Raw genomic sequence first — 25,627 nt, forward strand, 5'->3', positions numbered from 1 at the left:
GAGAATTTATATGTATTTTATTGAGCACTTTAGGAGACAACAAGAGATTCACTGTAGCAAGTCATATTTTTAAATACAAAAGGGGAATTACTAAAAAGTTAAGTACATATCCAACTTGAAACATGAACACATGGCTTTCAGGAGCTTTGAATTTTAAAGACTGAGAACTCTACTTACAGTTCAAATACATCCACATCACAAAATCTTATTATTGCACTATAGCTCCTTGTCCAAAACACACAATGCACAACATGCACTTGCATTGCCCGTATATGAAGGACCATCAGCAACACATCAGCACAGCCACAAAGAATCTAGAAAAGGTCAGAGGGGTTGTAGGTTTGCTGTCAGAAGTATGGCAAAAAAATTCAGCAGTTTGGACCACCACTATCCAACACAAGCCCTGTTTCTTGCTGGTAATGCAACAGACATTAGGATTGCAGCTGTGCTGCTCTCCTGTGCAGAGGTAGCATAATACTATGGCTTTAAAGATTTATTTTAAAATAAGGCTTGTCTTAGCTAAAAGCCATATAATAACTGAAAAGTTCTTGTAATGCTAGCCCAAAGTATAGTATGGCAGCACTTTTGGATCCACTTCTTCAACAACAGCTGCTGAATTCAAGTAGGTGCACTCTCTTTGAAAGAGTTTTGTGCAAAAATGGTAACACCAATCACTTCTGCTTTTCCCTCATCCACAGCCACATGCAGAATGCTAGCAGACAAAATCACAACAGTGAGGAACTGGAACAGGGACATCCTATCTAGCTATAAAAGAAGTCCTACTTCTGGGCAGGTTAAAAAGACAACTTGGAAGAGGTAAAAGGCAAATAATTTCAGTTACATGGACAATACAGAAAAACAAATCAGCATATAACATTTGTGAAACATACACACTACTGCAGTGCTTCACCCCCCATCCACCTTGTATCTAAAATTTCAAGCCAAAGGTCATTTTAATACTCATTGAAGGTTGAGGTCCTGGGCCCAAGGGACAACATTAAAGCTGAATACTGCTTTCTCCAAAGAGTTCAATAACAAACCAGGAGAGTTTTCCAGTTTAAAAACACTCCCCCTTGTCTGTTCTAATCCACTTCAGCATCTTATCTTTAATACAGTCACATGGTGTGTGGGGAGAACCACCTTTCATCGTATTTACATCTACCTCACCATGGCTATCACGTGTTTGGCTCTGCTGAGACATTCAGGTGCTACTGTAATACAAGTAAGTCTGTCTTCTCAAGCATGGCTTGGAAAACAGCAAAACTAATATTGCATTTGATACTACAAACACGTCGAAAAAGCTTCCACGCACAAAAACACTACAAAACAACTTCAACAAAGCATTACAAAAATGGAACCAACTTCACTGATCTTCAGTCCAAAACGCCAAGGCAGATTTGTTAGACACTAAGACCAAAACAACTAAGAGAGAGAAATTAAACTAATGTTTAGCTTACATATCAGTACATTTTGTAAAAAAAGGTGTTAAGACATTATTAATTTATTAACGCATGGAAAATTCAAAATCCCTAATGTTTACAGTACTCCCTTATTCTAAGCCTGTTTGTAGTTTCTTTTCCACCAGTGCCACGTACTTAATGCCAGACATGAATGTTGGTATGACTAACCAAGACCTCTCAGGCTGCAGAGCAACCTCTACCTTTTCCATGAAGACACAGCCAATATCAGTGGCCAGCCACCACCTGGTAGAGATTAACTAGACTCACTAAAAAACCCCATCTCCCAACCCCTTTTCCAGGGCAGAGAGCTCAAAGTTACCTTACTTAAACCCCAGAACTGAGATGGCCACTCCCAGCAGACCAACACTTCAGGATGCAACGTGGCCATCTCTTTTTGTTACATGCAGGGTTACGTTTGCCATCCCTGTACAGTGTGGTGTGAGCTTTTTCCAGCTGCCAGCTACGACTGCATTCAATGCACGTCACTTGTCACTCAGGAGAGAAATCTTTTATTCTTATTGCTTCTTGGGTGTGGTTTGTTTAGGGTCTTTTTTAATAAATAATGAAAGTCTACAACCTGCTTTTTCAGGCATATGACTCCTGAATATATATCAAGTAGTCTGTAAACCAGTTTGGCCTCTGGGGAACTGTCAGGCGATGGAGACGGTCGCATTCAAAGAGCAGCACCTTGTGTTGAGCACAGCAGAGGCAGAGGAGGAGCCTTCCCGCAGAACAGAGCTCCTGCCTCCTGCAGCAGGGAAGTATCAGCATGAAGAATCTATAAGTCTCTGGCGAAGTCTTTTGTCTTCTCTTGGATTCACATTGCCACTTGCATTATGGTCTGTCAAAACTACAGAGAAAGTAAAACTTTAGAAGTGAATGAGCTATAAAACCACTCAAGATCTTCTTGTGTACAAAGGAACTGCCACCAAGCTTGTCCTGCACTGCTGGCTGTCCAAGAAGTTCAAGTTCAGACAGCTGAAGGCTCTTGGTGCTCGAGCAGATGTGTTAGCAAGGACCAACAACTTAACAGACACTTCAGGGTCTAGCCTGTGTCACTGACTTGCAACACCACAATCTTCTGGCACAGATGTGAGGTTATAGCAGTTACACTGCAGACAATATAGCAAGGACTAGGTGGGTCCATTGTCTTACAGAATATTTTAAAATGTTTTTGGTAGGAATACATATCTAGATCAGCTTACCTTGTAGCTCTGTTGCATCTTTTTCCAGCTCTTCTGTAGTTGTTTCCTCAGGCTTCTCCAACTCAGCTGTCCCTGGCTTCCCATCTATGGTATCAGTCTTAATAGTACCAAGGTTTACCAAAAGCTGCATGATATCAAACTTCTCAGAAACTGCAATGTTCTCCAGCACTTTGAGGCATTTAAATGATTTAAGTTCACTCACATTTTCCTCAAGAAAGAGGAGGTAAAGGCTTAAGTCATCAAAACACTTTGACTTAAGTTTCAGAACATCAAAAGTTGGCAGGATTTCATACACTTTGAGAATACCTGAATTCCACCTCCAAGGGACAAACATTGCATACACTACCAGTGGCATCACTAGCAGATAGACTATCAGGTTAATATAGCTGAGTACCTTGAAAACACCAACAGCAATAAGCTTGCACTGAACCACCTCTGGAACAGTTGTGTCATTCTTTAAGATCCCAGTTTTGATAGTGCAGAGAAACTCATCACTCAAAGAGGAGAGACTAATGTAGTAGCCCAGGTAGAGGCATGCAATGAAAATAATTACTAGTGTGAGTAAACGGCAGGTAATATATTTAATTATTAAACATCTGGAATTCTTCTTCGTCTTCAGGTACTGCTCCACAATTGGATATTTGAAGTAGCTTTCAGATATTTCCCACAAACTGGAAAAGAGAGAGAAAAAACCACCAAATCATATAGAGCAGATGCTGCAGCATTCATCTACCTCAAACATCAATAAAATCTAGTAATCTAAAATAAACACAAGATTGAAATCCCTCTTAAAATCATAGAATCACAGGATGGTTTGGGTTGGAAGAGTTCTTTAGAAATCATACACTTCCAACCAAGCCTCACCCCCTTGCCATGGGCAGGGACACCTTCCATTACACCAGGTTGCTTGAAGCCTCATCCAACCTGGCCTTGAGCACTTCCAGAGATGGGGCATCCACAATTTTTCTGGGCAACATGTGCCAGCCTCACCACTCTCACAGGGTTTTTCACAGGTTTCTCACAGAATTTTTTCCCAATATCTAATCTAAACCTGCCTTCTTTCCGTTTAAAGCCATTCTGCCTTATCTTGTCACTACACACCCTTCTAAAAACTCCCTCTCCAGCATTTTTGTAGATCCCCTCTAGGTACTGGAAGGCTGCAATGTGCTCTCTCCAGATCCTTCTTTTCTCCAGGTAGAACAACCCCAGCTTTCTCAGCTTGTCTTTATAGGAGAGGTGTTCCAGCCCTCTAATCATCTTGGTGACCCTCTCTGGACCTGCTCCAACAGGTCCACATCCTCTTTTGGGGTAGATCAAGGGTAGTTTTATTCAAGTCAGTAGAAGACCAACAGAATAGCAAATAAATGAAGAATATTGTCACTCTAATATAGAAAAGTCACTTAAGAGACAAAAGAGCTCAAACATTAGAAAATTGAAAAAGAGTATAGACTTCATGGCAAAAAAATATTTTTGTTCTTTTCCAATACAAAACAAGTCTAGTAAGCAAATCAATGAGGAAAATCAGACTTCCCAAGCACTTGTTCAATAATAGAACACTGGAAGGCTTCTCACTTGTTAAGATCTAACTCCACACTTTAAAGAATGGACCTAAGTCCCTAGTATAACCCCCATACGCAGAGAGAAACAGGTACCCTGTCGTAGAAGGAAGCAGAAACTGCATCTGATCAGAACAGAGCACCAATTTGATCAGAGAGGGGAGAGGTTGCTTTTGGTATTTAGTTTTTATTGTTTTTTAATTTGATCAGAAGCTTTGCAGACCTAGATCTTAAAGGACCGGAGATGACAAGTAACTGACTCACAGTGTGCAAGAACATTAAGAACTGAGGACTGCAGCATCTCTGTTTTCTTACACTGCGGTGGGTAAAACTACTTAACACCTACTACAACTAAAGAAATCAGAACATTTCAGGTAGTTAGTAATCTGAAAAGCTCATTACATGTTTTCTTTGAAAAAAAAAAGTTATAAGCTCCAGCTCCAAGTGCCCACAGTAATCATTTCAGGTATCTTCTTTTTTTTTAACCAAATTTAAGTATGTCAGGTCACCATTCAAACCTTTGCAATAAATTTCTAAGAGCGTACAGACGTCACATCTGTTAAGAACTTGAGGAAAAGAGCAAAGAAAGCTAAGCCCCAACATCTTACCTCTGTGTCAAGTTCTCATTAACAGCTGGAACCAAGTCAGTAGGATCCCTGGGGTCTCCACTGCGAATGTTGTTAGCAGCTTTTATTGCCCTGTTATAGGCTTTGTCAAGTTCTTCCATAATAAATTTCAGGTCTGAGGAAAGGTGAGGTGCTGCAGTGAAGCGCCAGAACAAACATGGTAGATACAGCAGGATAGCGACGAGCAGCAGGATGTATGGGAAGAACTGAAGGGAGAAAAAAATCCTCATTAAGCTTCACCTGTATACAAAATAAGTCAGCCAATCATTCCCTATAAGTATTAAGTTCCCTATAAGCCTTACTAAATTCCCTTACATTTTATTTAAATCCTTCTAGTAAAACCCACTTTTGCAGGTTTTGGGATATGCAGGGAAGCAAAATCTCTTTCCGGACAGCTCCAGTGACCTTGCTGCTGCTTAGAGCTCCCCCCCACAAAAAGCAGACAAACAAAAAACCACAACAAACAAACACACAAACATATTCAGAACTGCACTGCTCAAGCTGACATTGAGAAACACAGCACTAACCTGGGCAACAACAAACAGCAAAGCAAAGCAGCTATCAGAGAGGCTGACTGGAAGAAGAGGATAGCGTCACACCCCCTCCCAGACATGTCATTACTGTTCATAGCAATTAGAATGCTCCAAACACCAGCAAAATCTCTCCTGCTTTCCATTAGCTGTCAGGAGGTTAATGAATAGACCCATAATAGCTCTGCATCTGCCTGCAAACACGTCTGTTTAGAGTGCATGATGTACAATAACTGTAAAGGATGTAAGTTTGGCTGCAATATTTCAGAGTATTTCTTTTCAGGTAACTCCTAAGTGGAAACCAACATACAGCACCAGAATCATCTGGTGTTAATGCAGCACTGAGAAGTCAGCCTTTACACAGTCCCCATGGCTTAGGGAAAGGGCTGAAGCAGGTATAAATACAACAGTTTTAAGTCTTTCCATCTTCCTTCTACTCATAAGCAAGTAGGAGGTTTTTATCATGAGATTTTAACTCTAGTTCCCTCCAGATGCTGGAAAGATGGTATTTTCTATCTACTGTGACATTAAATTCAAGGTGTACAATCATACATAACATTACACTTACAGAGACATGATGTAAGATCTGGTTAGACAAGCAGTTAGTTAATGAAATGTACTGCAAATTTGGCCAAACTCTAATTCATTACATTCAACTTTTGATAACAAGCACACTGAACTCAAATCTAGCATGAGTTCTGAAGGAATTTTAAATTAGTTCTGGTGAATAAATGTGAAACAGATGTAAGGCATCTTAAGTGGTATAGCCATGTGCACATGCACAGTCATTGAAAAAGCCAGTGGAGAATTTTAGAGGAAACTTGGACTGAAGTCATTAATCAGTGCCAGCGGAAAAGCTCCACTTACATTTGTAGGTATTTAACAAGATGAGAATCTGAACCTAATATTACTGTGTTAACTTGTATTTGCATTAATGAAGAAGGATTAAAGTTTTGCATGCACAAAATAGGTAATTTTATGTTACTGAACATTTTATTCAGGAAAGTTACTTCTAATATAATCTACCATTAAAGCTAAATCCTGTGTTATTATTGATAGTAGGAATGCATGTGATGTATTAGATCATAAATAAAAACTCACTTCTCCTAGCCCCAGCAGCCCCATAAAAACTGTCCAGAGCTCTGCCCCCACTATCACCTCTCTTTCCTCTTTGCACACAGCAGATAACCTCAGATCATTTTCTTTTTTTCCAGGTCTAGCCTTTCCAATTGAGATGTAAAGCTCTGGCATGTCCAGCATGTTTTTATAAACATCTCATCAACTCAAGCCCAACAGCACAAGAATCTGCTCTCCTTATTTATCCCTGTGGACAATGCCACTAGGTCTCAGAGGTCTGAGTCCTGGATGCCTTGGCCTACCCACAGCTTTATGGTTGCATGTCCAGGCTCCGTCAGTTCTCTGAATTCTGTATTATGTAGAAATTGCTGCAAAGCCTGTTTGACTACACTTACTTCTGTGTCAGACACCTCTGAGCTCCCTTCCACTGGTACCAGGTAGGGAAAGAAACAATGAAGAAACATGTGACTTGGTAAGGAGCAAACAAAGCCCCTTACATTGGTTTATACCACCTGGCTTTACTACTCACTCACTTAAAATTTTACAGGCATAGGAGATTTATGAATTTCCTTTCTGATCCTCAAAAGTGGAAATGCCACTAGTGGTATCCCATTAATCCTTGAGATTTCTTTACCCCAAGTCCTACAAGACATGTGGCAAGAGGCAAGATAGTTTACACACTGAAGTTACAGCCCCAAACCTCCATTGTCCCAGTCTCCATCTCTTCCTTTATACCTTGAAAGACTGTGGGTACACTCTGCACTTGTGTAGCAAATTGGCATCAGCCCTCTTGTTCTGCCCTAGATGTCCTCCAGTCCCCCCATCTCCCCTACCTCATTGGGCTGTTGCCTTAAGAAAACCTGCCTCTGCCATCTTCTCTTGCACATCCTCCTCTCCCCAACTCCTTCACCACTGCCTCCTCACCTAGAAGCATCACACCACTGGGGCAAAGGCACATTTGCCATGCATTTGCTGGGCTTCCCGTTGCCACGTTCTCATCACTCCCAAAGCTGTAGCTTATGGCAGCATGAGAAAACACTACGCAGCTCTGTTCTGAATGGTCTCAAAACCAGAGCAGCAGCGTGACCATTAGTCCAGCTCTTTTTGTTTGGAAACAAAAGCCTGTATTTGTCAGCCCTTCCATAGCACTTGACGCACGACTCCATCCTTCTCGGATTCTGGCTTTTTTGAAAATGAAAGATACGCTTGTTCTATTTGTTAACAGTAGGCTTAGATAACTAGCAAATTGTTTTGAATCATTAAAAACTAAGGCCTTGAACCAACAGGCAGAAGTGAAAATGCAAAGTTATCTGGCATGAGTCCTAGGTTTCAGAGCAACAGACTCAGATTATCCAGCTCGTCTGACTACATTTTACAGTCACACATAATGACTTGCCATTTTAAGAAGAGGACTCCATGGAATTCATGCACAGATGACCATATGCCACCCACTTTTCTTTTATGGTTTATAGTTTTAAGGTTTATTTGCTTCCAAGGCACCAAATACACAAGGAGAAAAAGCTACTTCAATCCTGGGTAGTTTGCAGGATTGAAGTTAAATGGGAAGTGCCACCAACCAAGTACTGTGTGGTCAAAGACATGACAAAGAAAGACACTGGCCTAGAAGTAAAACTCAGTTTTTCCTTTGCTGTGTAGTTATCAAGTTCCTTTTCAACAGAAAGTTCACAATGGTATGAGACTGCATAACTGAAGAAAGGTCCTCTGAAAGCAGATTACAACAGACACATTAGAATAGATAAAACATCAAATGCCTCAAAATGCTCCTTTCTGAACTTCATTAGTGAAAGTACATTGAGGGCTACAACACATCTTCAACTTGGATGTTCAGTCTTCACTGCCACCCAGTTGCAAGGAGAAAAGGACAGGCAAGAGCCCATCGAGTTTGGCGCTCAAAAACAGAGTAGCAAAGCTTCAACTAAGCTAATCTGAGATTCTGGAAGGTACCAGATACAGCTATTGTTTGATTAACATTCAGTATGAGACAGACAAAATGAGTGGCACGCACACCAAGGACTTGAATGGCAGTCCCCCGTGTGTTTTCTGGTAAGTATTGCTGAGCTCCTGAAAGCTAAAGATGATGGAAGCAGGTTCTCCTGCCTTGTTTGACCCTTAGTCTGACAGCACACTGGGTGGGACAGCAGGTTCCCAAGGAAGCAGAACACTAGGAAGCCAAGAGGTTTGCTGCCCCTTATTCTGTACTGCTGCAGTTCATTTCACAAGCCTTTGAGCTGAGTGTACATTATAGGCAGTTTAAGTATATTTGTTAGTAACCAGCTCACTGTTCAGCCAGAATATATGCATGGGTATAGAAGAAGTGTTCCAGTAATCTGTTTGCTTAAGCACATAAGATGTTGGAATCACAAAACTGTCTTTTAAAGATGCATTGGGCACCACACTCTCCTGAAGGTGAAAGATAAAATCAGACTAAAACACAAAACAGCCTATTACATAACATCACCAGCTTCAACTGTTCTAAAACACAGTATATATGCAGCAAATAAGTTAAAAGGGCATTTAAATAACTTCTTTATAACTTCAAATACACTTTTATCATCCAGAAAAAATATAGCAGGTGTTGATGGACTGACATAAAAGGCATTTTCAAGGACCAAGTCTGCAAAAAGCTTGCCAAGGTCTGGATAAAGATGGCTGGTAGAAGATGAAAACCACTTTAATGGCATTTAGAAAACTACAGTTTTCTAATTTTACTGCATCTTCAGTCCTTATTTTCTCTCAGCAAACACCATACAAGCTGATTGCAAGCATTCTGACTTCTACCATATCTGACCACAGTCAAAGACTAACAATAGCACAAGTACAATAGCACAAAGCTTTAAGCTGCACAGGTCTGGATAACAGGTTTGAAAAAATTAATTTGCAGATAGTATTCAACAAAGAAGGAAGCACTGAAGTGTCTTCCCTCACCTGACATTACAATATTTCTCATTAAAATATATGAACATGGTGAAGTGTCTGCCTCCCTCTTCAGTTCCAAATTTCTGTCACTGGGAAGAGCCTAAGCAAAGGTTTCTCCAAACAGGCCAATGATGGCAATTACATGTTTCCAGAAGCAAAGGTATTAAACTCCCTCTGGATACAAACCTATTCCTGTTTGCAGCAATGGGAGACGTCTCATTGGTGTTCAGAAGAAACAGCTATAAATGACTCATCATTCTGATTGAGATCCTATCCTGTCTTCAAACCTACTAGTGAATCTCAAACCACACCATATCCCATCTGTTAAATATTTTCTGTTTTGATATAGCCGAAAAACTGTATTTCACCAGTTTCAATTAGCTCAAGCCATACTCAACAGTGTAGGCTGTGATGGCTGCATCCAGCTTATTCTGGACTTTGGTGGACAGATGGCAGCTTGGTAGTCAAGGGCTGTCTGGAATGGTGACCCAGACCTCTTGCTGGTATACAGATTGACTAAAAGTCAATTATCAAACTCTATACCAGTGAGCAGCCCAGAGCCTGCTGAGCTTTCCTCAATGGCTGCAGGCTGCCTACCTTGAGTATGGATACCTCTCAAGGTTACTCCTCAAGGCTGGGGGATTCCTTGCCATAACACACTGTCAGTAAGTGATCAAAAGCATGCTAAACCTTGAAATCTTAGTTAAGTGATATAAAGGATTGACTGTGCACACACAATCCTTTAGAAATAAACTGTTGCCGAAGTCTGGGACTAAGTCTGAATCTAGCCACTAAGTCTGAACTCCCCTCTGAAGAGGAGTTTAGAAAACAAGGGGGTCCTTTCTGAACCTCATGACTCAACAGGAGGATCCCCCTACAGTTCTGTCTGATTCTATCCTCCACGCACTAAATAATGAAGTGTATCTTCCCACCGAATCTTATTAAACCACTGTCTCATTTCCCATTGAACTATATTAACTCACTCTTTTACATCAACAGATTGCTGCTTCTCTCTTACGAGTAAAGTGCATGACTGCAACAGATTGAAGTAGCTCTAACACTACACTCTCAAAGAATTGTTCATAAACACATCTGCATTCAGACTTCCTTACTCTGACAGCCCTTAATCCCTCTGGGTAGGGTTTACAGGTGAAACATGAGGAGTCCTCCGTCAACTAAGAAGCTGTACAAACACTAACTAGAACAATCATGATTATAACTATACCATGAATATAATAATCTTGAGGGTTTTTTTGGTGTATTCACAGACAAGTAATTCAAAGAACAAGGTTCATGGTAAATCTTCTTTTACAAAAAGTAAGGGTTTTTGACAACTTAAGTTTCACAACAGACTCTATGTATGCAATGCTTTCAGCAGGTCCCACAGCACTTGCCCTGCACTTTGAGAGAGATCTGAGCCAGATGACTGACCTCTCCTAGCTGTGCCATGTGTGAAGACCTCTTCTCTCTGCTGTCAGTCACATGAACTGTTTGCCTGCACAGTACAAATTGCTGCCTTCTGAACAACTCTCTATTCCCTTTACCTCTACTTTGCTTACCTTTATCTTCCTCTTTGTCATTAACTAATAATAGACTAGAAAAGAGAGTAATTAAAAAAATCATAGAATCATAGAATCAACCAGGTTGGAAAAGACCACCAAGATCATCACGTCCAAGTCTTGATCCAACACCGCCATGGTTACTAGGCCACGGCACTAAGTGCCACATCCAGTCTCATCTTAAAAACCTCCAGGGATGGTGAATCCACCACTTCCCTGGGCAGCCCATTCCAATGTCTGATTATTCTCTCTGTAAAAAATTTCTTCCTAATATCCAACCTAAACCTCCCCTGGCAGAGCCTAAGACCATGAAGATCTATCCCTAGAAGACTCTTGATCATAGGCAGCTCCATCCTAGCAATCCAGATTTCAGGGCTATAAAGAGGTCATCACTCAGTGTTCAACTACCTCTCAACTTGCTTGGTTGCTGTCATGTCTAGTGGCTATCAAGACCCAGTAAGATAACGCTCACTGTTCTCCTGCGTGAGTTTTATAAATTTTTCTGTGCACTATGGATTAAAGAGGCTTCATGGTGCAGTCTCCTCCTCCACTAGACTGCCCACACACAATGGCCAAAAGCTTGTCTCTATTCCAGTTAAGGATCAAGACAAGTTTTACTAAAACAAATTGTCAAGTGCAGCACTCACCTTTGGAGACAATAAGTGAACTATCTGCACAGGAACAAACACATATCTCCTCTATCCCACCTCACCACTGTCTGTCTCTATTTACTACTCATCTTTAGAAACCAGTATGTCTGTTTTGACACTTCTGACAGACACAAGAAACCCCTAAGAAAATTAAGCCTGAATGGACAATCCCAGAAGAAAACAGAGACAACAGAAGAGTTAAGCCTGATCGCAGTAGGTTTCATCAATGACAAACCTGAAGAGGTGTCTTGTCAGAGGACTCAACCATATAATCATTCTGACAGCTCTTTCAGTGACAAAGAGGAGGAAATCTTAGCGTTAAACCAAGAATATGGGCACGACCTACCACAGTCTCTTCTTTACATTTATCTACCTGCAGGTATTTTGTTTAATGAATTGTGCATTTGAGTACACAACTCATTTTGCTTTCTCCTCAGGGTTATCCAGTATGAAGAGTTGTTCCAGGATCACTGGAAATTTCAGAACTCCTGTCCTGCATAGAGAGAGGTCCTGGGCACCCTCTAGGAGCACACGGATCTCTGGAGAGTCAAGGAACCCAGAAAGTTGCAGTGTGCTCCTCCTCTCCGCTCCAAAACAAGTTTCCAAACTGATAAATTCAACCACTGGGAGAGATCTCCCAGAGCAGAAAGGACAACCAGTAAAGGTACCAAGCTTTGGGGATTGCCCAAAAGAACTCAAACGTACATTTTACTGTTTAAGAAACCAAAAATCCCAGTCCAAACTTGTACTCTGAAATAGGAGGAAAATGGGAAGTTTTCAGCTTCTCTGTAATTTAACCTGGGTTTGAACCTTCAACCTTCCAGGCAATCAGATGCTTAAAACAGAAGCAGGGCAGGTTGTTATGATTTGGCTTCTTCACTGAAGAACTCTCTATACCACCCTGAGCACTGCCCTGAGAGGCAAACCTTTGACAGCACTTCTGACAGAGCACAGAGAGCACACCATAAGAAAATCCATCCATTTTAATCAGGAATTGGCACCTACAATCTCATTCTCCCAAAACTGCATAATGCCTCCTTAAGTACTTTTTATGGAGCTTTTCCAGCATGCCAATACAGTGAGATACTGAGTCAGAGTATTGGAAAGAACCTGAGATGCTCTGTAAATAAAAGCCCTGCTGTCCAGAAATCAGAAAGAGTTTTAAGTGTTGTCTTAAGAAGAACTGGGCCTAACGATTCCTGCTGTCCCTCTGTGTGCACCCCTGCCCTGGCACTGCAGAGTCAGGTCTCCACTGACCTGAGCATAGGAAGGCTCCCTTTTCTCGTTAACATCACTGTGCTCCCCAAAAGGCTCTGCTCTGCCCTGCCCATTTTTAAATTCATTATCTAGCCAAAATCTGCAGAGTAAGGAGCTTGCATGTACCTTGCAGTGCAAGATTTGGGAGACAACCCAAGCAAGCCCAGTATTCATGCCTAAGTGATCCCATGTCATGCAGCACCTGTCAGCCTTGGATGCAAAGAACAACCAGACACCTTCAGATACCACACTGGGAACCAAAGTTCACTGTTAATAGCTGTAACCACTCCTTCCCTGTAAACTTGTAAAGCATGGAAGCTGAGGAACAACCACTAGAAGGATATTAATTAATACTGCCCTCCAAATAGCATCTGCAGCTTCCAATGCCTGAATTAGGAGGGTGGGTGGCTAATCATAGATCTAGGAGGTTAAGACGAGGTGCCCAGCCTCTGCTACAGCCTCTTACTCTGCTGTTCACACTTCCTGCAGGCAGTCTGCAGGGTATTTACAAGGAAACATCACAAACCACTAAGCTGTCACTAAGGAATTGCAACAATTCCCGAGACAGCACTACTCAGCAAAATAACATGGGCTGCATCGTAACAGTATGACTGCCTAAGCTATTTGTCATGGCTGGCAAACTTAAAGCTGTCAGCAGGTGACTGTCACATAAAACTCAACATTTGCTGGGGCAAGTAATAAAAGGCCTGGGGAAGGCAGCACACAAATTTGCAGAGCCCCAAAAGCACTTCTTAGTTTGGCATTGGCACTGCCCGAGCAAGCCAATGCTGCCTCTTGAGCTGAGTCAGCTCCAGGCATTGGCATGGCCCTGACTTTGTTTGTAACTCCTGCCAAAGCTCAGCTAACTGCTTTGAGCCAGCTCAGGTATCTTAGTATCCACTGCACTTTTTACCATAAAATAAGTCTCTTTCTGTGCATTCAGTATGATGCTGATTTACCTGAAGCAGTGAAAGCCAGCTCACAGTTTGAAAGGGAACAGCCTGCAGACATGCAGAAGAGCACACTGCAGACAGGGGTTAGACTTGTTGGTACCAGTGATTAACTTCATCTCTCCCAAAATGCCTATCTGCCACAAGTCTGTCTCCATGCATAACTGGCCAACTGTAACACGATAAAAATATAAAATGTTTTTACTACCCTGTTCTCCTAAAATAAGCTTTTGATACTAGCATTAAGGCAGTTGTTTTGTCCGGTGTTCCAGTTTTAAAATAGTCCCTGGCTAAAGCCAGGTAAAGCATTCAGCTCCAGGGCAACACAGCAACCCTAACATTACTCTTGTGTCAGATAACTGGTGACCCTTTATTTAAAAGCAGAAAATACCTTCTCCACTACTACCATCTTTGGAAGTAAGGGGAAAAAAAAAGTTCTAAAAATAGAGAGTCAAGTCAAAGCCAAGGACTACAGCAGAGCAGAGGAGTAAGAAAAGTGAGGCAAAGGTAGATTTCTATGTTGGAATAACTTTTCTAGGAGATGGAGATCTATACATACTTTATGCAGCCACAGAGGTATGTTTTCTAAGTTGTTCTGGGATGGTTGCTTCTGCTGCACAGCTGCCCAGCAGTAGGAGTCCACGTAAGCAGCTTGTCGCCAGGAGAAAGAGCTGGGTGCAAAACAGCTTATCTGAGCACCTGGCAAAACAAAGCAAAGGTTATCACATCCTCAAAAGATTAAAAAAAAAGAAGAAAAGTTTAGGAAGAAAAGCATACACTCCAGATTTTATGGTATCCTAAGTTATTAGGTTAAGCAACTGGACATAACACAGCAGCTCTGAGGGAGGAGGGTCACTAAGTTCCCACTGCATCCAAAGGGTATAACTCCCACAGGGACTCTCTGATGTCTCCTAAGGGTTGAGATAGAACATTAGAAGCGCCTATCTTTCAGGCCTATTTCCATAAGTTTTGCGAGCAATGTGGCCTCGAAGACCTGTCTCACTTGCACTTAACTGAGGCTGGCCAAAGGGGAAGGAGCAGATACAAAGTGTGACCAGATGAGGCTGGTGTCCTGAGGCAACAGCTGCCATCACATACCATCGTGCCCAAAAGCACAACCTACAGGTCACACGTCTACTGAAACAAGACCTCAAACACCTTTCTTGCAACCTGGCAGTCCTTGCAATGATGGAAGGGCAAGTTTGGCCGAGGGTGCTGCCACTTCTCCTGCCTCTGAGGTTGCGAATTATTTTGAGGGGTTCAAGTTATATCTGTGAAAACAAGGATTTCCTCCTGTAACTTCTGGCAGAGAAATTGTAGCCTCAGATATCTCCAAAGGATGCCAGACCCCTCCTCACCAGTGCAGTGATGTGCTGTGCCCAAGGTCACACATAACACTGTCATCCCCGTTCATTTCCAGGACCTCTCCAGCTGCTCAGAACTTCAAATTAAGATCAGAGGATTAATTGACAGCAAGAGCAGCTATTTAGTCAGCATCAGCCTTAGGGTCAAATTCTGCTCTGACCAGGTCCAGGCACCAGGTGACACTTCCTGCAGCATATCTCAACAAGAAAGAGTGGTTACTGGACATGAAGTATCAGTGGCTCCTCAGATTAAGCCAGCAAAACAGGATGAGGGGATTCAGTTTTCCTTCTGAAGCTCTGATAGTGAAAGCAAATGCCCCCACACACGTTTCCAGTAGACTTTCATAAATGTTCAAATAAGAAATCATTTCATCAAATGATTACACAAAGTGGAGATGGTTCTTTCACGAGCAACTCTTCAAAGAGTTCAACTTCCAATATTTTCACAAATATCGAAAGACTAACGGGGGAAAATATTGCTACCTTTTTTCCCCCTCAATATATCCATCAAAGTTTGCGCTAATGGCATTGCTGTGAGCTTTATGGGAATTGATATTATACAAGATTGTATCATTTGCCATGTCTTTTCACTAGTTCAGAGAATAAGAACTTCTTTTGGAAAAGGAGCCAACCACACTCACTTGTAACTTGTACAGCCTCTTTACAGTGTAGCATAGTCAAGGAGCTCTATGAATAAAAGCCTTTCCATATGAGTCACTATTATAATTCTTTCTTAAGCTGTAGTATCATAAGGGCATGGTTTGATCATCATGGTTTGACCTGTCACAAGCCTCCTTTATGGAAAACAAGTTACTGTTTATGAGAGCAGAGTTCATGTGACTTAGCAGAGTTGGCACCAAACAAACACTTGCTCTCTCCCAAAGCTTTGGGATTTCCATTAGTTGTGGAAGCTCAAGAAATAATACACTCCAGAATAAAAACAAAAAAAAAAAGGAGGGAGAAAAAGAAAATAAAAAAGCAGGCAATTAGAGTGTCTGCTCTCGACTGGATAGGCACCATTTATGCCCTGCTCTCGTCATTTAACCAACCTCCAGCTGCTGGCTGTGCCCAGTGCAAAGCAGCAAACAAGTGACCCTTTCAAAGGGAGAGCAATGGAGTGTTGCTTTGTCTTATTCATGTCTGTGTATCTACAACAAGAAACACATTCCATGTGTTCATTCTCCTTAACGGGTGAGACACCACTGAAAGTGATGGAGTGTTTAAAAGGCAGGACTGAGGAAAATGGCAAACAGCACCTTTCTCCAAAACTAGTGATGAAAAAGGCAGCCAGCTTTCTTCTCCATAACGTCATGTGCACAACTTCATACCACAATAGCTCCAGCGATGCCAGTGCTGCAGCAGAGCAGTTAACATCACTCTCCTAAACTCTGGTGTTTCAGCATGGAGGTTGTAAACCTTTGGCAACTTGACCCGGGAGCCAAGCAGATAGAGCTCCACATCAAGCAGAAGATGGGGACACTCCAGCTGTTGTACTGGTTTTTAATTAACTAGATGCAGTCTTGTTTGTAAACACTTGTTAATGTAAATTACAACTTTGCAGTAATAGTGGTAATGTTAAGACTTTAAAACAGAGAATACGTTTTTGTGCATAATACACAGAACACAGTTCATTAAATGTCTCTGAACATGGTAAAATTTTCCATCTTTTTTTCCTTCCTTCTCCCCTCCAAAGGAATAATAGCAATAGATCTATACTGTTTATTCTAGAAAGTTAAAAAGTCTGTAGTTTTCATTAGAGAAGAAATTAGGCAAAGGGCCAAATGCCTTCCACAGACACACTGTGCACAGTCATGCACACAGCTAGTTTATGAATGGCTATTAGTCCTCTACTATCAAAGGAAAAATGTCCTAGCTTGGTGACATGAAGCCATTCCCATCTTTTGCTCCCACATGTAATAGATGGGGAAAGAGAAAAGCAGCAGACAAGTTCATAATAACAACATAGATATAAAATACGCAGCAAGAAGGATGAGGAATAACAAATGACTGCATTTTTTAAGCAGTTATCAAAGCAGTCTTTGGCCAATTTATCATTATACTTGGCAATCCCTGGTCCTAAATCAGCTTTGGAGAGGGAGCAACTGATTTATACTTTTGCAAACAAATGAGGATTAAAAAATTGCCACTTACTATGGTATCCTAAAGAGAGACCACCCAAAAGAGCTGCAGAAACCTAAGACAGCAACAGGTGTGCAGCCACATGTAATAAAATGTCACTTTTATAAGTGTGATAAGATTGCCACATGGAGCTGCTCGCTGGCAGCAAGGATTACTTGCAGGCATGCAACCAAGTGCAGAGTACAAGCCTGAGTCACTGCAGCCAGCGCGCACTGAGGACGAGCTGTCGCCCCACCCAGCTGTGGTACGTCTTCGTGGGTGCTCTGCCAGCAAACATCCAGCTATTTCCTCCATGTCTGTACCGGGATAACCCTCTTCTTCTGCAGCTGGCTCCTCTGCAGCTCCTATACAGCACTGTAAAAGCCAGCATAACTACAGGTGGAGATCGTTTGCCCTGGGATAACACCTTTGCATCCACTTTGCCTAACTTTTGCAAGTTCATTTGGAAAGGATCCTCCATCAGGTGCCTAAAAGAAAATGTCGCAGCCCCAGCTAGGACTTCTCAGAATTGATATGCAAGCAGTGGACCTACTCTGGCTCCTTTTGCCCTGTGGAGGTGGAAATTTTGCTATCAATGCTAAATGAGCAGGATACAAGACACATCTGTGATTCCCACCCTACTGCCCCGTAGGTGTTTTCTGAAAAAGGAAAACTACCTACAAAAATAAACTCTTAGAATCCCAAGGAAAAATCTCAAATCTGAAGGACAGTATCTGTTCAATAGTTGACTGCTTTGCTGGGGTGCAAGGCAGGATGAGCCAAGGGCTCAGCATTCTCTGGCTGCATCCTTCACCAAAGAGAGCGCAAAATCAGCAAGCCAGACTGGTTTCCTCTCCAGTGGCTCATCATCTCTCTGCTGACTTACCCATCTAATTAACAAAGTTAACTCTCTGCAATAGAGTACTTCCAAGAATCCATGTTAATCAGATGCTGAATTATTTTTCATGAACCAGGATCAGATGGTTGTAGTTGACAGGACTAAGCCTTCAGTAATTATTTGTTTCCTTAATACACTGCAAAAAAGATTTGCATAAGCTTGAAGGAAAACCTAGCCATTAATTATTGCTGTAATTTTCCAAAAGGCAAAATGAACTAGCCATGATACCCAAACATCTGATTTTATCTAGCAAGAATTATGCACTTGAGTAGCCACTAAAGAAAAACCCAAACAAGAAAAACAAGGCACACATAGACAATGTACAGATTGCCAGGCACCATCCAAAGTTACATCCTCCACAACAACATTAAAAAATATTTTAAAATTTGACAAAAGATATCTCAATGCATGCCAAAGAAGAATGAAATTTACGTGTGGGAGTACACACACACATTAAGAGCAAACCAGTAGGAATGATTCTATTAGATTATAGATGCTTCTCATAGACCAAAAGTGGCAGGTTGGGTGAAACAGAATAGACACCACATTGAAGAAGGAAGTATGGAGAGACACAAATGGGTGCACTGGAGAAAAGAACTTGTTTCCTAAGGTTTACTTTGGCAATGGAGTAGTAGCAGAATGTAACGCTCATGCGATGCAGTGCGTAAGCGGAGTGGGTTGGAGAAGCCAGCAAGTATCTTCCCCTCTCCATGGGGCTGCCAGTTTTCTCTCAAAGGAGTCTCAAAACCATGCAGTGATAAAAGATCTGGGTGTTTATCAAGGATTGCCTTCAGAGCGATAGGTTTTTGATTTGTGGGGAAAAAAACCTTGTGAATTAAATTCACTCCAGTGAGACTTAAGGAAAAAGAAAAAACTTTCCCTTCATCTGAAGGAGAAACCTCTCAAGATGGTGGCGATGACCATCTAGCTTCACTGCCAACATTGGTGATACCCCAAATCTCAAGCAACATCAGAGGCCCGTGATGCTTTTTAAATTTACTCTGGCACCAAAAGCAGCTTACCATCATTCCCATAGGAAACGTAAAGCTGGCTCTGCAGGAGCTAAACAGAAAAAAATCTTACCAACAGTTGAAGATGTTCACCCAATGACAATTTAAATTTTATTAAAGTAAATGCTTTCACAAGTTTGTCCTGGCTCCCCAGGCAGGCCTGTGCCCGATGCTGGAACTTCTAGTCTGTCCTGAGCACTCCTTATATGCCAAAGAGCAGCACATGCTTCTGGGGTCTGCATATCTGATGACAGAAGTTCACAGCCTGTCTGGCTGCTCCAGACTGAGAATACTCACACACTTGTTGACTCAGTTCTGTCATTAAGGCCCTGGGTTTCGGAGCATCCTGATGAATTAAATGCAAGGTGTGCAAACATCAACTATTAGCATAGAGCCTGCTTCAGCAGCACTGGGAGGTGTTTTTCAAGCTCTCAGCCAGCAGCTGCCATAGTAATAGTCTTTGGCCTAATTAAAACTGAACCCAGCCTTAACCCCCGGCTCTTACGGAAGTCACAAGATAGGATTATTTCCCAAAAGCCTCCCCAACTTGTGAACGTGAAGGGGAAGGGACAAAACAGAGAGGGCCAGTGAGGGGGTAGCAGGAGAGGAAAGGAGCCTAATTCAAGAGTTAAGACTGTTTTATCTTGTGTATTAGTTGTGATTTAGTGTCTCAATTTTCTCCTTTTATACATTTTATTCTTATGACTGTTTGAGAAATATGACTAACCTGTGTCAAGAGACAGCTGGACACGCAATAGGGGTTATTGCAGATGGGCACTGCTGCCATTGTAGCACCCACAGAAGCTGTTGGGATGCGGCACCCAGAGTTCCCCACTGACACCCTCCATTTCCTGCTGGCCAAAGCACCTCAAATCCCACAGGCAGCCAACTGCAGGGATGTGAACTAAAAAAAACAAAGTGTGGGAAAAAATGCCCAGAAATTAGGTGGAAATTGAGCAGGGCAAGCAAGGATTGTCACCACTGGGAAAGCCCAAAGTGGTCAATGGGGACATTAACCCTGTGGTGTGTAGAGGGTAGGGCAAGGCTACACATTCCCACCTTTGAGCACCCTCCAGCAGGATAGGATGCACCAGAGACCATTAGTGGGATATGAGATGCTTTTAGTGCAGCAAATCTTCATTTTGACATTTTGACAGATTCATGCAGATGCTGTGGGTTGGTCCATGGCCAGGCACTTCCTAACCCAACATCCTGCCACAACTGATAAGCCAGTAGCACTACCCAAGCCTTCATGATGACTATAACCAAGTTTCTTAGATGTCTTCACTCAACATGTGATGGTTTATGTGTCCTGGAAAAGGTTTCCAAGGTGTTTTCTTATATGATAAAACAAACAGAGATGCTAAAACACAAGGATTACTTCATCCCAGCTCTGTATGAGCCATGCACAACCAACACCCAAATCAAACATAGTAAAGGCTGCTTTTTGTGGCCACCACAAAATTCCCTTCCTCTCCCCTCTCCAGTTGTCTCCCTCCCTCCTCTTATCCCTTCCCAGCCATCACCTCCCATGCAAAGCTGCACTGAAAGCAGCCAGCACACACTGCCCACTGCACAGCAGTGCCTGAAAGCTGTTGTACACAAAAGATCAAACAACATCATTTGGTGATAAGCACAGATGAGCAATTCCCAATTGCCTTCCTATGGGAAAAGATGCAAATGTTGAGTGGACAGCTCTCACATCTGCTTTTCTTTCAGCTTCAACCCAAGACAGCCAGATACTTTTCCCAAAACTAACATAGAAACAGCTGCCAAAATTAAGCAGCTTGTTTCCATTTCTTGTCTGCTCGTCTGACTACCTGCTTAGGGCTGTGGTATCCTGCTCCAAACAGTGCCTTGGGAATAAATATCTATGTTTTCAACCAAGCTGTTTACAGTAAGAAAGCACATCTCACAATATACACACACAGAGTTCAAAAACTGGAATCTCAATCCCGACTCAGACCTATTCTTATTAAAAACATGATTTAGCTTCATTTAGATGGTTTCTGTTACAATAATACCTGCTCATCTGTAGTATGTTTACCCAAGAACTGCCAAATAACATAAGGAAATAATATCAAGCCATAACTTAAGGAATATAAGCATGTACAACACAATACTCACAATTCTATTGTTATTTCCATTTTCACATTTCCAGTATATATAAAATTACAAAAATTGTATAAAACAAGGCCTAGCTGCAAAGAGATAGCAGGTAAAGGATTTCAAGTAGCAAAGATTCCCATGGCAAGCAGAGAATGGCTCAACCACAGCTAAGCACTACCAGAACCAGCTCACAGTGCTCACAAATCTGGGTTTCTAAAATATAGCCAAAAGTAAACTCAGGTTAGATCTCTTCCTGCCCCTGAAGGGTGCTGAAGCGGGGTATGGGCACTAACCTCAGAAGTTTCCTCAGTGCTCCCTGGCTGGGCATAGCAGCTGGGTTTTCCATGCCCCTGGCAGAGAAATCCTCTGCAATTCAGCCGGAATCTCATTTATTTCCTGAAACTTCTATCAAAACTAAAAGTTACTTCATGGCTTCAGAAAACCTCCACGGCCTTTGTAAACATTTTAATCACTTTTCACAATTAAGAGCAACTGGGTGGGGGAGGAAAATTACTGGTAGCTAATACCACACTGCAATGGAAAGGAAAGCAGAGAGGGAAGGAAAGGTGACAGGATGAGATGCCAAGAGAATCTGAGGTGGGAAGAATACAATTATTCCAACAGAAATAGGAGCTGAGCATTCATTTTTAGAAAGGGTATTCAGTTTTTGTACCCGGAGGCAGGTGTTTCCACCAAACACTTTCACATCCACCTCTGAGTTGCTCTTTTTCAGACCTAAAAATGGACCCTGACATTTTCTCTCAGTTTAGCACTCCTGAGCTTTTTCAAAGCATGATTACATCAGGAAGTGTTTGAAACCAATTGTTGCTCTCTTATTTTATCCTTGGCCGAACACCAGAACTCACAGAACTGGGCATATCCAGACCCCAAGACCCTCTCTGTTTCCCCAAAAGCCTTAATGGAAACAGCTTTGGGATGTCTCATAAGCAGCCAGCCTGCTTAGCTGTGAGGACTGTGTAGGAAATAGGCAACAGCCGTAACAGCAGCATGGCCGATATACTATCACTTTCTGTATGGAAACCACGTGGTGCAGTTTCACCCACTCCAGGGGCTGGATGTATTTCTCATACTTACTTTCATATTTATTTTTCAACTAAAAGAGCTCAGTTTTTAACCCCATGTTTTCTTCTAACAGGTTCTCGGGATTATAAGCAAAATAAAGCACAAGCAAGATGTAGCACACATTTTAATTCTTGTTTTATGAATCTACTGCAGTCACAGATTCAATTTGAAGTAGTTGAATATTGAAATAATTGAAAGATGAGAACTTAATTCATCTGAAAGAAAGGCACATTTTACTGAGCTATGCAGTTCAACTGTGTGTTCACTCCTTATGTAAGGAAAGAAAATGAAAGAAATAAAAGAAACTCTGACACGCAGGCATTGTTTCAAACTGGATCTAGCACTTTTAGAGTAGAAGCAGAAAGAAGAACTAAAGGGCCCATATACAAGCTAGTATATGGAAGTGCAAACCTTCTTTTTCATTGCTTTAAGAGGAAGAAATGTGCAGAGGAGGAAATCAGTAGCAGATTTAAAACTAAAAGGAGCCAGTTAGAGTACAGAATACGGCTGTATACATCCAGTTTCTGAACGACCAAAGGAGTCAGAGGGCTCAGATCTGGTCTTAGTATTCCCAGCCTGGTTGTCCTTTATTCTCTTGTGCAGATATTGTGGGCCACAGTGCTCTGGGTCAAACCCACACCTACTGCAACACATGTGTAGCTAAATGTGAATACAGCAGTCTGAGGCATCTTATCTCTTTAGCAATCTGGTATCTGATTAATGCTATGCACAGATTCATCACTAATTCGCAGCCCTATTCCAGTTTCCATTCTTCTGATATTCACTTGACTCAATCCTATAGATGGCACTGAATGCCAATCAACAGGTACATGCAGCAAATCAAACTGTTTCTGAAAGGGTGGAAGTCCTGTGATTCACACCTGTATCAAAATGGACAGTAATGCTTATTCACTTTTGAAATTTTCATTCATATAGTGCTATTTAAATGCAGAGTAATTCTTATAGAATCACAGAAAGGCTTGGGTTGGAAAGGACCTTAAAGATCATCTAGTTCCACTCCCCACACCAAGGGCTGCTGCACAAGTACTTCTGTAACTTGGGAATAGGGGTAAAAAAAAAAAAAAAAGATAGCAAAATAATTAGGAATTTGGCCCTTTTCCTGTAAAGCACAGCTTCATTTACCGAGTCCCACAAGAAGTTGAACTGGAACAGTTGCAGAAGCGCAGCAGAGCAAGGGAAAGCTTTGGAGAGCTCTCCCACTGCCCGTCCTGCCGGTGACCAGCCTCACGGTACCGCAGTGCAAACGCAGAGGTCCGACAGCCCCTCTCCGTGCCACCTGTCCCTGACAGATGCTGAACGACCTCGAGATCTGACTGCAAAATACCCCGAGGACCGGGAACGGCAGTAGATGGGCAGTTCACGGGGCACATCCCGGCTCGCCGCTCCCGCTCCAGGCTGAACTGTGCTCGGAAACAAAGGGCAGCGCGGCTCCACCGCTCCCCATCGCTCCCACGAGCGAAGATGCGGTGGCTGGGCTGATAGGGCTCCTGCTCGGGAGATGCTGAAGCACGGCAGCGGCCAGGGAATGCCCCAGGGAGGAGAAGGGCGCCGGGAAGCGCGGGGAGGGCTGGCTGGGAAGCCCAGCACACCTGGGTGAGCCGCACGGAGGCACCGCCTGCTGCCACGGACGCTCCCCGGGAAGGCAGCTCTCCTCCCCGCGGCTCAAAGGCGCCCTTCGCCCTGCCCCGAGCGGGAACCCCCGAAGCGCTGTCCCCCCGCCCCGAGCTCCGCTCCGCCGCCCCCCGCCCGCCGAGCCCTTTGTCTGCCGCGGGCCGGGAGAGGGGCTGCCGGGGTTACCGATGGAGACCTCCTGAGCGAAGGCAAGGGAGATGAGGAGCAGCGGCAGCCCCACGGCGATGCAGGTGACGATCTTGTCCAGCGCCAGCTCCAGCCGCAGCCCCTTGTAGCGCGTCTCCGGCGGCTCCTTCAGCAGGAAGTCCGAGAAGACGTACTCGGTGGCGATGTGCGCGATGGCCATGGCGGCCACGGGGTGGCCAGGCTCAGCTCAGCACGGCCCTGCCTGCCCGGCACGCCGCGGCTGTGCTGCGTTGGGCTGTGCTAGGCTAGGCTGGGCTGGGCTGGGCCGGGCCGGGCTGGGCTGTGCCGGGCTCCGCCCGGAGCGGCTCCGCAGCGCCCCCGCAGCCTGGACCGGTCCCGCCCGGGCACGGCGAGGCTGGGGATGCTGTGCCCGGGCTGGGCCGCGCCTCTTGGCGGGAACTGGGATCGTGCGGCCCTCCCAACTCGGAGCAGGGGATCTGGGCCATGCCGGGCGCCGTGGGGTGTCCCCAGGGGTCACAGAATAACAGAATAGTTTGGGTTGGAAGGGACCTTAAAGATCGTCTAGTTCCAATCCCCTGCCGTGAGCAGGGACACCTCCCACTAGACCAAGTTGCCCAGAGCTCGGTCCAGCCTGGCCTTGAACACTTCCAGGGATGGGGCATCCACAGCTTCTCTGGGGAACCTGTGCTAGTGCCTCACCACCCTCATAGTAAAGAATTTCTTCCTAATAGCTAATCTAAACCTGTCCTTGTTCAGTTTAAAGCCATCCTCCCCTTGTCCTATCACTGCATATCCTTGTAAAACGTTGCTGTCCCTCTCTTTTATAAGCCCCATTTAAGTACTAGAAGGCCATAGTGAGGTCTCTGTGGAGTCTTCTCTTCTCTGGGCTGAACAATTCCAAATCTCTCAGTCTGTATTCTAGCAGAGGTGCTCCAGCCCTCACTCAGATCACCTTTGTGGCCTCCTCTGAATGTGCTCTAACATGTCTATGTCCTTATCTTGGGGACCCAGAGCTGGATGCAGTACTCCAGGTGGTGTCTCGTGAGAGCAGAGTAGAGGGATAGTGTCACCTGCCTTGCCCTGCTGGCAACACTGCTTTTGATGCAGCTCAGGATGCAGTTGACCTTCTGGGCTGAGAGTGCACACTGTTGGCTCATGTCCAGCTTTTTATCCATGAGAACTTCCAGTTAGGAGACTCACTCAATGAGCTCTTCTCCCAGTCTGTACTCGTATCTGTGATTGCCTTGACCCAGGTGCAGCATTTGGATGGAGACTTCTTGTGTCACAGTTTGTGCCCATCTGCTCAGGTCCTCTCACAAGGCACCGCCAAGAAGAACCTGGCTCCACCCATGCTATGTTCCCATCAACTGTTTGCACACACTGTGAAGATCCACTGGGCCACTTTCTCCAGGCTGATGAGCCCCGGCTGTCTCAGCAC

The 25,627-nt window shown here is 43.5% G+C and overlaps 1 protein-coding gene across 1 annotated transcript; it reads right to left on the reverse strand.

Annotated features, from left to right (window-relative positions):
• PANX1 (pannexin 1) lies at positions 1-24,467 on the reverse strand. Its single transcript, XM_027735608.2, has 5 exons — positions 24,208-24,467; positions 14,367-14,506; positions 4,830-5,053; positions 2,666-3,336; positions 1-2,310 (listed from the first exon to the last, which is right to left on the reverse strand). The coding sequence occupies exons 1-5, from the start codon at positions 24,386-24,388 to the stop codon at positions 2,225-2,227; spliced, it is 1,302 nt and encodes a 433-aa protein (XP_027591409.1). The 5' UTR covers positions 24,389-24,467; the 3' UTR covers positions 1-2,224.
• Between the last annotated feature and the right edge of the window lie 1,160 nt (positions 24,468-25,627).

This window comes from Pipra filicauda, unplaced genomic scaffold (genome assembly GCF_003945595.2).
Source record: "Pipra filicauda isolate LSUMZ 115617 unplaced genomic scaffold, ASM394559v2 scaffold184_size3518187_pilon, whole genome shotgun sequence".
NCBI classification, from domain to species: Eukaryota; Metazoa; Chordata; class Aves; order Passeriformes; family Pipridae; genus Pipra; species Pipra filicauda.